At 40.1% G+C, this 10,898-nt stretch overlaps 1 protein-coding gene across 1 annotated transcript; it reads left to right on the top strand.

The window, feature by feature from the left end:
• Positions 1 to 710: 710 nt before the first annotated feature.
• On the top strand, positions 711 to 3,266 carry LOC137131138 (protein phosphatase 1 regulatory subunit 3C-B-like). Its single transcript, XM_067511996.1, has 2 exons — positions 711 to 906; positions 1,264 to 3,266. The coding sequence occupies exons 1-2, from the start codon at positions 893 to 895 to the stop codon at positions 2,279 to 2,281; spliced, it is 1,032 nt and encodes a 343-aa protein (XP_067368097.1). The 5' UTR covers positions 711 to 892; the 3' UTR covers positions 2,282 to 3,266.
• The last annotated feature ends 7,632 nt before the right edge of the window (positions 3,267 to 10,898 follow it).

Below are 10,898 nucleotides of genomic sequence, written 5' to 3'. Positions count from 1 at the left end.
TCAGGTTTTTTCAGATTTATTCCTCAGTGAATTGTCACATGTTTGTGCCACCGCAGTATTAAAAGTCTTTAGTCACTGCTGATTAGAAAAAGCACTCTCTCTCATCAAATGCACGTCTGTCTGATGTACACTGACAACTTTATGACTTGAAGACTAAAAAAAGAAAAGCCAGTGTCATCATGAGTTATTTCATTATGTCTTAACAAAGATACTGGATAGGTCAATCAGGTCAAATCAAATCCTTTTACTTCTTAATCTTTTTAGTTAAATTTGTTTTTGCTCATATATTATTTATGTATATTTATTATTCTTAGTGCTAGATTTACCTTTAAAAACATCATTGAGTACTTTCAGTAACCTTTTTAATTAATGCTTAATTATCTTTTTAATGAATTAGACTTTCTACTGCGACATCTCATGGAAATCCCAGCCATGTCAGAACATATATGGAGCACTCTGTAATCTGAAGATCATCTCCAACACCAGCAGGGGTCCATCATGTATCTCAAATAGCAGCTGAGGCAACAGGCCCAGCATCTCAACCACAGGGCCCATGCAAGAGACACACCCCCCTCCAGCTGGAAAGCAGCCAAGTCAAACGTGCACCGATTGGTTGGCAGTGAGTCTGGATGACTTTCATTGGCTAATAGAGAAACCATATGACAGAATATGCAAATTGTCTCTATGTGGCACTTGAAATCCCTGAGTGCAGAGCAACTCTAGCAGTACCAAGCAGGAAGAGAGCGAGAGAGAGATAGATGAAGAGGGGGAGTGGACAGCGTGCACTTTTAGAAAAGCTGTTCTACTGAGCTCAAAAGTCAAAAGGGACAGAATAGTTTGACAAAACAGAACGTCTTCATTTCTTTTTGGAACTGTGGCCGTTTTTAATTCCATGAGTGCTGCTAGGTAAGAGTTTACAAATGTGACGCATGTCATTAAACACATAATGCCAAGTATCTGTATCACTTTTAAACTGCATTTGGATTTTGATCAAAGTTGAACCTGGATTGCAGTCAGTATTTGTTTGCTTATTTAGTTAAACTGGGATTTTGTACTGGGCAGAAATGTAAAAGCACGGTTATCATGCTGATTGTTCAAGTGATGAGTTTCATCAAACCGGAGCTTTTTTTGTTGCTAAACTTGCTGAAGTGATCTTGTTTTTAATTGCATACTTTGTCTCTCTTTCTCCTTTACCCGCAATTTCCTTCTCTCTCCCGCCCTCCCTCTCACACCACCTCCCTCCTCCCTTCCTCCCTCCCACAGTGTGCTCAGGTCTTTCAGTCCGTCAGCAATGCCAGGCCCGGTAATGCCAATGGATGTGGCTATGAGATTCTACATCAGCCACTCCCCACCTCCTCTCCGAGGTTTCCTCAGCTCCTACGAAGAGCTTCAGAGGGCCAAGAACCGGGTCAACAAGTCCACCACCCGCAGCCACAATCAGCAGCTCTACAAACCCCTGCGGCCCTGTCTCAGCAGCCAGCAGAAAGTGGTGGATAATGGGGACTGCATCAGCTGGAATAACAAGGCCGGCAAAAAGAGGGTGGTGTTTGCCGACTCCAAGGGCATGTCACTTACTGCCATCCACATCTTCTCCAAGTTTGACGATGAGTCGTACCCAAACAAGCGCTGTGGAGGAGTCACGGAGGACCTGCAGTTTGACATGATGGACCTGGAAACAGCCACAATGGATCTAAAGATCAGCTCGGTGCGCAGTCTGACACTGGACTTCAAACAACCCTCAGCTGACTATCTGGACTTCCGGAACCGCCTGATTCTGAACTCAGTCTGCTTGGAGAACTGTTCACTGCAGGAGCGCTCACTGACCGGCACCATTAAGGTCCGGAACATCGGGTTTGAGAAGTCAGTGCAAGTGCGTGCTACCTATGACTCGTGGGCCAGCTTCACCGACACGGAGTGCACCTTCATGAACAATGTCTACGGCTGCCAAGACACTGATACCTTTGCATTTGTCATGGAGCTGCCTGCCCACATCCCTCCACAGAATCGGGTCGAGTTCTGCATCTGCTTCAAGGTCCAGGACCAGACCTTCTGGGACAATAACAACGGCAAAAACTATGTTCTCAAGCATGTTGGCTGGAATGGAGAGGACTTGAAGACAGGCCCGGTTTATGTTGAGCAGAAGAAGCCTGAGGAAAAAAATGGGGGTGTGAAGCTGCTGGACATGGAGATCGATCATTTTGGCAGCCCACGCATGTCCAGCGGACTCTTCCCTGGCTGGCAGAGCTGGGGTCAGATCGATAACCCTGTGCCTTATTGGTGAGAAAAAGTTGGGTGTTTTCTGAAATGGCAATAAAATAAGAAACCAGGCACTGACAGGGTATTCATCACCAATCCAGCTGTGGGCTCTCATCCACAAACTGAACTGCAGCAATTCACCTCTGCTTTTTAACAGAGGAAGTGAACAAATCAGGCAGATGCCTGTTTGTAAAATGGTTAACTGACCTAGATTATGCTGTAACATAGTCACTGAAACTACAGTAACAGAACTGAAATGGGTTGGTTAACGAGGGATTTAAAGGGGAAATCTCTTTCACATGTTCCTGCAATGTAAAAAACAAAAAAAGTGCCTTCTCAGAGTGCCCAGCCACTAAAATTTAAGCTACTTGTTCAATCCACATCACATATCAAGCCCTTTCTGAAGGGCTATGGTACACATCCACTGATTGAGAAGAAGAAGGAGAAAAGGAAGTGATTAAGTCCTTCATATTGAAGGGAAAGTACGAGGAGTGCATGCCCACAAAATACTTCTCTGCTCACTTCTAATGACACATGGACACTAAAACTTGCACCTTTAAAAGGAGAAAGTAGTAAAACGCAAACTTAAATTGTGAGTCATGCAGCCCTTTCTTTCCCTCCTTGTTAATTGCACATTTTTTTAAATTGCAGATATTTCTTATGAAAAGTGTTTGGCTGTTGTGATTTGTGTAGAGCTGCTATGAAACAAATGTGTTACAAGAACGACTCTGCAGGGGAACAGGCGGTGTTGGCTTGGTTTGTCAAGCAAACAAACTAACGTTTTTATTCTCTTGTCTTCCTAAGTGCAATTCTGTAATGAGTGTTGTGTGTGTGTGTGGCTGGAAATGAGATTTATTCTTTTTTTGAAACAATCAATTATCTTTTCTTACTGTGAGCAAAAAATGTGTGCCCGAGCATTTTATGTTTCACTTGAAAGTTTGTGTAGCTGACATGCACTGTGTCAGTAATGTATTTCCCTTTTGAAATAAATTTCTATTTGTGCTAAAATGTCTACGATTCCTGACCTTTTGTTATTCATGTTTAAGCACATAGAATTTTTTCTATGCACATTTATGAACACGTCAATTTAAGACAAAAAAATATAAAAGTTCTTGCATGAGGCCCAATGTGTTGACAATTGACATCGTGTGCATCACATGCCTGCCATCCACTTACAAAATGTAACACTTCATTTCTTCATTCATTCATCCATTCATGCCAAAAAGCTCTACAAATGGCTGCTGTTGCTGTTTAGTCGTATATAAATTCAGTTCCTATGAGACAGGAATGTTGGAACAATTCACAACAATAAATGTAGGTCATGGTTTATGATGCTCTGAAATGTTCGATTACATAAGCAATTAGGACCAAAGTAATCCTGTTTGTTAACAATGCAGTAAAAAAACATCATGAATACATGTGAATACATTAAATATGTATTCATGCCATTTATCGTGTTGCTCTCCACCACCATCAGCCTCCATTTCCAGTGTTAAGGAGCCATGATGCATCTCCTTTGATTGAAGGCTTATATTTTGAAACATCTGCAGGAAGAACTTTTTTTTATTTTAAACAGCCGCTTCAGTATAAGAGTTAATCATCACACTTTCGGGTTGTTGAAGTTAAAGTGGCAGTGCACTTGCCTTAAGGAAGACCAGTTTCTGGTTTAAAAGCTGGTGTAAAAAAATGTAGAATCATAACACGTGGCAATATTTTGTTTTGTGGCACACGATCAAGGCCAGCACTAAAACGGTGTGGTCTTTATTTTAGGGTCTTGAGTAGGACAGAAAATCAAAGTAAACAAAGGACGACAAAACTCAGACTGTCATTATCAAAATATGAATTATCTGTGACAGACACAGACATGCTGTGACAACACAAAAAGAATGGAGCCAGTGATGTTCAGACATGAGGAACAAACAATTACTGAGTGCAAACATGGAGCTCATTAGGCCCAGGTGTGCAAGGCTGAGCCCAGAGGTTTCACTGAGGTCTGTTTAGGCTTTGATTTCTGAGCTTACAGCACATTCAGGGCACAGTGGGATTCAGGTGTGTGCATTTAATCTGCAAGAACTTTAAATAGATAAACATTAAATAACTGGTTAAAAAAAAAGCATCAATAAAAAAGTGATAAAAATGATGCAGAACCCTCCCTTTGTGCACGTTTGGACAGACGGTGACTCCACAAACAGCCTGCAGCCATTTCTCTTTTCAATTGTCTCTGCTGCTGTTCATGCTGGATTCATATTCAACAGGACAAATGCCTGCTTCCTCTCTTTGGCATGCACAAAGGAAAGACCCGAGGCTGCACCAGGATGACTTTCTAAAGCCTGAAAAATTCGGCTATCGCAGCTTTAACTCTTTACGATCAGGCCCAACATTTCTCTTATGGTTATTGTTTATAAACATCTGTACTGAACTATGACGTCTTTCATTTTTGTCTGTGTTAGTATGAGTGCACATTAATTGGTGGCATTTTGATGCTTTTACTGAGGTTTTGACCCGTGTCTTCAAAGGTCTTTATGTTTCTAACAGGGCTCATCATTAGAGCATAACGCTAACATTAATAAAAATTTTTGTTCCATGCATGTTTGAACCTCTTAACTGATCAAACGAACTTTTAACATTAATGTTAAGCTATTTAAGAGTACAGCATGTGAGACATACTGTACATGTTACTGTGTGCTGTGTTGCATTTCATTTTGTAACATCTTGTTGGATGATCTATAGACTTTTAGAGATGAAACTGATCTGCAAGACTGTCGGTGTGGGGTTTACAGGGAAAAACTGAATTCACATCAGCTTCAAGACAGATTCATCCTGAACACTACTCTCCCCGAGGCTGCAGCTGATCCGCACCTGCCCACTGATGGAACCACATTCCTCTAATACTAGTAATTTCCTGATGGATCACAGCAAACAAATTCCTCCCTCTTTATGTTTTCATTCCCTTTGCAAACATACTGTATGTAGGTATCTGTTAGCGTAGTGGCACTTATTGCGTGGTCTGCTCCCAATTCCCTCTCCCAATTGGTTTTCCTGTTTACATTCTTTTCTTCTGTCTTAACATTAGAAGTGAATTCAAAATGTGTGTCTACAAACACAAGATTAATTTACCATCAGGCGGATATAGCACCAGTCTACTTAGATTTAATATAATACTTATATAATATTTAAAATCGAGCAAAATCCAATAAACCCGATGCTTTAAATTAACTGTAAGCTTCCAAATGTTTATTGGAAAATCAGCCTCATGTTTGAGAAAGGAGATGGATTCCTAAATGATCAAGCACAGGCCTGAGAGCCTCTGCTGTAACTAAGGAACTCAGCACAAAGGCATAAAGTGACCAGAAACAGACACAAAAATGAGACAAAAAGGACCAAAAGTACATCAAATGGATGAAAGAATAGAAGTATCACCTTTCTGACAGTTTCAACATAAAAGTAGAATTCATGGCAGAGCTGCTGTATTGGAAAGTATTACATTGCACCGGTGGTCATAATGTTGTACCTGATTGGTGTACAACCCACTGCAACTACTGCAAAACCCTTTTGACGGGGCTAACAGCAGCACAATCAAACCCTCGAGATGATCCAAAATGCGGCAGCACGTCTCATTTATAATCAGCTAAAAAGGACACATCACACAACTTCATCAGGTTCAAAGCTCTGACTCACTGAACAGCACCTGTCCAACAAAGCTGTAGCTAAATAAGTGGGCACCAAACTAATGAACAACGGGTGAAGAATAGCACAGAAGCGTGTCCCTCAAGAAGCACCATCATAGCATCTATACCTCTGTGCTCTTTATTTTTGGCCCTGATCCCCAACATAAGCTGTTTTTCTCTGTTCAGTCAGTCAATTCAGTGTGGACAGGTGTGCATCATTAGCTGGAGGACAGGTAAAACCGTGCTGCAGTCGCTCACATTCTGATAAATCTGGTGTCAGTTGGTGGTGTATTAGCACAACCAGGCACGTTTGTTACTTTGGATTTTTGTTAACTGTGTGAGCAAAGCTGTGTGTTTTGATTTTCTTCAGCTGACCCTGATTTTGCCCGAACAGGTGGTACGTTCCAATTAGGTGAGACTGAGAAGATAAAAAGCCACTAAGATTAGAGGGAGGGGAGGTGGCAGCTTGTTGTGAGGTTACAACTATTATCAGATATTATTTATTTATTTATTTATTTTTGCCCTTTATGTTAAAAATTTACTTTACTCCCACCTTTTGTCTTATTAATCTTTTTTGTTGCTATGCCATTTTTTTTGCATAAGTGCCACCTAAAGAGCCTCTCCTTTTCTGGATTTTCCAGCACCAGTCATAGAAAAAAGCTGGAACTTTTAACTCTCTTCCTATGGCTTTAGTTTAGGGTGTGAATGTAAATTAACACTTCAAAACTTCCCTCTGACTAAATTATACTAAAGTATTTCTCTGCTTCTAGCTGAAAAAAACCTCCAGATGACGTCACCTGGAGGACTTGTTATGAGAAGTTCAGATCATGTTATCTGGGGGAGCTCTGGAAAAGAAGGTTGACCATGACCATTACAAACTCCATAGTGTGAGTAACAAGACGACATAATCTGAACTGAAGGTTCCTCCAAGTGATGTCATCTGGAGGCATTTTTCAGCTAAAAGTAGAGATACTGTATTTGGATATAGGGAAGTCAATAGGAAGTTTAATGGCATGTATGTACATGTACTACTGTAACTAGAACCATAAGAAGCAAGTTCAAAATGAAGTGAAGATGTGATTTAAAAACTTTCACATTCAAACCTGAAATTGTTAATACAGTGCATTATGACTGCTCTTTAAATAACACAGAGAACAAAGTCTCTAATCTGACTTGTTTTTTGCCATTATGTTGAAGACTGGTTTACATCCAGTCACCATATGTCCTCACTGTTGGACAAGAAATGTGCAGCCAGAGTCACGTGCCGCTCACAGTCCGACGCCGGTCAAATATTAACGGAGGCCAGGCCGCATCAGAAGAATGACTGGACCAGAATGATACAATGAGGATGCAAAGAGAGAAACCTCCCATCCAGTGATGGCAGTGTCACAAAAACAAACCAGTCACACACAGTTCAACAGTGTCACTGTCCTCAGAGAACTCCAAGTTACTCCAGAAATGACTAGTAAAACATTGTTTTTTCACATAAGTTTTCACTTCATTATGAAATTTACTTCCTGTCGTAGAATAAAAGAAGTGGTTTGATAATCAGACTTTGTAAAGCCATAAGAATTAGAATTAGCACAGAATCTGCTGGGTCCCACATAGAGTTGATTCTCATTAAGTACATCACTTCCACGCCTATTCCCCTCTTTTAGTGGCGATGCCATCACTTCCTTTCCCCTACACTCTCTTTCATTCCGTTTTATCATCTTCACGCTTAACCAATAATCCTTCTCCCCGTCCTCCTGGAGCCAGTTTGTTTGCTGAGACTTTCACATCATGTCTTTCAGAGCTCATCAAAATCCCCCAACAAATATTCTCTGTGCACTAATCAGATCTGTCTTTGTTAAATCGATTATTGCAACTTCCAATACCATTTAAATAAAATACACAGAACCCTTTTTAAAAGATTATAAAAGTGGTTTTACATGCAGTTTGATGAACAGAAATGAGACAATAAAATACGAAATGAAGGTTGACATGTCAACAATGTCTGAACCCAATGAACAGATGTTCTCACGCCCAAAAACATGGAAAAGAAACTAGGTGACCACGTGGGTGTACCTGTCCTGGTTTGTTTTGTCAGGAGGTTAATGTAAGGTGTGTGTGTGTGTGTGTGTGTGTGTGTAGACTCCACAAGGCTACACAAACAAACTGACTGCCTCTGTTCTCATTGACTATGTCTGCATCTGAGGGCTGTGCATTCATGTTGTCTGAGCTCAGAGGTCAAAGGTCAGGAGATAGAGCAGCTCCATCTGTGGCATGTGACCAGAATGATAAGAGTGTGTGTCAATTTGTGACTGAGTGATTGACTGGTTTTACTGATTGTGTCCCACATAAAGAGTCCCAATCAAAACTGCTTACCAACGGATTTTCCAGTGACACTCTGATGTTACATTTTAAAAATAGCGTCATATTTGACAGTTGAACTGCTGAAAAGCTAAAGCCTGCAGAGCTTCTACAACCAAGTTCATATTAGTTAAAAAGTTGGAATGATGTCACTTCTGCACCCATCACACCAGGGCATCCTGATGTTTTTTTTTTTAACTTTAAACAGGATGGAAACACAAACACATTTAAATTGATCTTTACTTTAACAATGTGTGAGTTGGACTAGTGGTTAAAAATCTTCCATGTTCTTTGTGACCTGACCTGAGGTGATAATCTGTTCTCACATGTGTATGAACTCAAACACCTCTCCGCATGCTGTAACGTACATGATAACACACAAAGTCGTTTCACTTCTGCCTTTTTACCAATGGGTGCAACACCTTGTTACCTGTAATCAGAGGCGTCTGTGGAAACCCATGACTTCATTCATTCTTGTAAGCTCTGCACACCTCATGTACCTCTGTCCTTGTAGTATTTTATAATCTTTAAATTTTTAAAATAGTTGTGACGGCCCCTCTCGCCCGTCGAGTTGTACGTTCTACTTGCACGTAGTTGGAGGTGGAGCCAATAAAGGTGGTTAAGGGCACCTGGGCCCAGTGTCCTTCTTCCTATGAAACCCTGGTCTCCCTTGGAGACAAGCGGCTTGCTGGCTTTTTGGCCGGCATGCTCTTTGTCGCTCAACGTCTTGTTATGTTACTTTATGTTCACTCATCCATGCACATACACATACCTGATGGGACTGATGACGTTAGTTTTGGTTGTTTAGCTTTGGTTTTGCTACAATAAACTTCTTATTTTGGCCTTTACATTGCATACTCCTCTCTTTTGTCATGGCTGTTGAGCCAGGTCGACAATTTTATATATATAGGGTAAATAAGTGTAAATATTTTTTAATATAATGTTGTTATAGCGCAATCATGTACACATTGTATAATATAAATATGTTGTATAAATAACACTCACTGCCCACTTTATTAGGTACATCTGTACAATCCAACACAGCAGCTCTGCCATGAATTCTACTTTAAAAAGGTTAGAATTTCTTATACTGTACCTTTTTTGTACCTAGTGTTCTTTTATTTATTCCCTACCTAAGTTACCTTTTTCTTTGATTCTACTGTGGAATCTATATGGACAGTCAAAGTACTACATGTCGTACTGTGTATGGTATGTGTTTTAGTTGCACCACCAAAATCACAAATAAAGTCAAATAACACAAACAGAATCAAAGTTGTTTGTCTCAGGAGACGGACCAGATTCCTTCTTCAGTAAGTGAAAATCCAATCCAATATTCAAAATCTAATGTTTAACAGTAGACCTCTGTATGGTCAGATTTGGGCTTATTTTAAAGGCAAAGAGAGATTTCTCTCAGAGTGTAAAACAAACACACAAACACGCACCCAGCACGGCAAGCATCATCTGAAGCATTGATAGACGTGGTTACAAATTATTCCTCTTGTGTATTTTTTTTCTTTTTTTGCATGTTCTGAGTGATAATTGCTGAGTCTCTAATTCACACTTGGTTTCCAATATTTGCTGCTGGGTTGCTGCAAGTGAATAGCAAGAGCTGGTTGTGTAGCAATTGTCAAATGAAGCTGAAAACCCTTTAAGTATTTTTTAAGTGGAAAAAAGTCATTCACCTAAGGTATTTTGATCTAATAGAAAGTGGCAGATGTGGAACCAGACAAAACAAACTGTTTGTATGCCCTAAAACAATACTACGCACCTTAAAGCAATCCAGCTACTGTTGATGTTTTATACTAAATAGTGTATTTTTGCAAATGCAGATAAGTTGCATAGAAACTCATGTTTTGGGAAACGGGGGTAATGCCTGAACACCAAATAAAAATAGTTAGAAAGAGTTGTTTTAACATGTCAATGATTCATAACTATAATGTTAAATCCTGCACTGAACTGACATCAGGTGATGCACCGTGTTGTCTATAATGAGTGCATATTTACACACATTGAACATAAAGAGCTATGTTAGTAATATACCAGTGCTTCTGCAGGGCAAGTCTGACTCAGCACAAACTTTCTGTTGGTAAGAAGGAAAGAGGAGGAGGAGAAGGAGCGTAACAGTGGTTAACCGCAGAGAAAAGTTGATCTTCTGAGGCCTGAAGAGCAGCTCGATTTAACAGAGGTCTGTCTCTGAGCTCGAAAAACGACCATCAGGACTGTGTGAACACAAAAGTGTTCCAGTATATAGGAATGTATGGAGGCCAGAAATACACACACATTCAGAAGATACTTTATTTAGCAGTAAGACATGAGTCAGAATGTGATGACATAACAGAATAAGAATCGTGAAGATTTAAAGTCAGATCTAACTTTCACTTAGGCTTTTACTGAAACGGGACTAAACAAGATACAAAAGCTGATCCAAAAGCTGAAATGGGAAGGCCAACGACACAGTGAGACACTTTTCTGTCTCCTACTTCTTTCTTAGTTACAAAACCTCTTATTACCTTTTTAATGTTTTTTTAAAAAATGAACAAGACTGAAAACAGCAGCAGTGACTGTTGGAATGAGCAATGGGACCTGTGGTGTAACATGTTTTTCAGTAACATGAGGAATTTA

The sequence above is a fragment of the Channa argus genome, chromosome 1 (assembly GCF_033026475.1).
Source record: "Channa argus isolate prfri chromosome 1, Channa argus male v1.0, whole genome shotgun sequence".
Taxonomy (NCBI): domain Eukaryota; kingdom Metazoa; phylum Chordata; class Actinopteri; order Anabantiformes; family Channidae; genus Channa; species Channa argus.
Note: the sequence above shows the minus strand (reverse complement) of the source record. Positions and strands in the feature narration are given on the sequence as shown.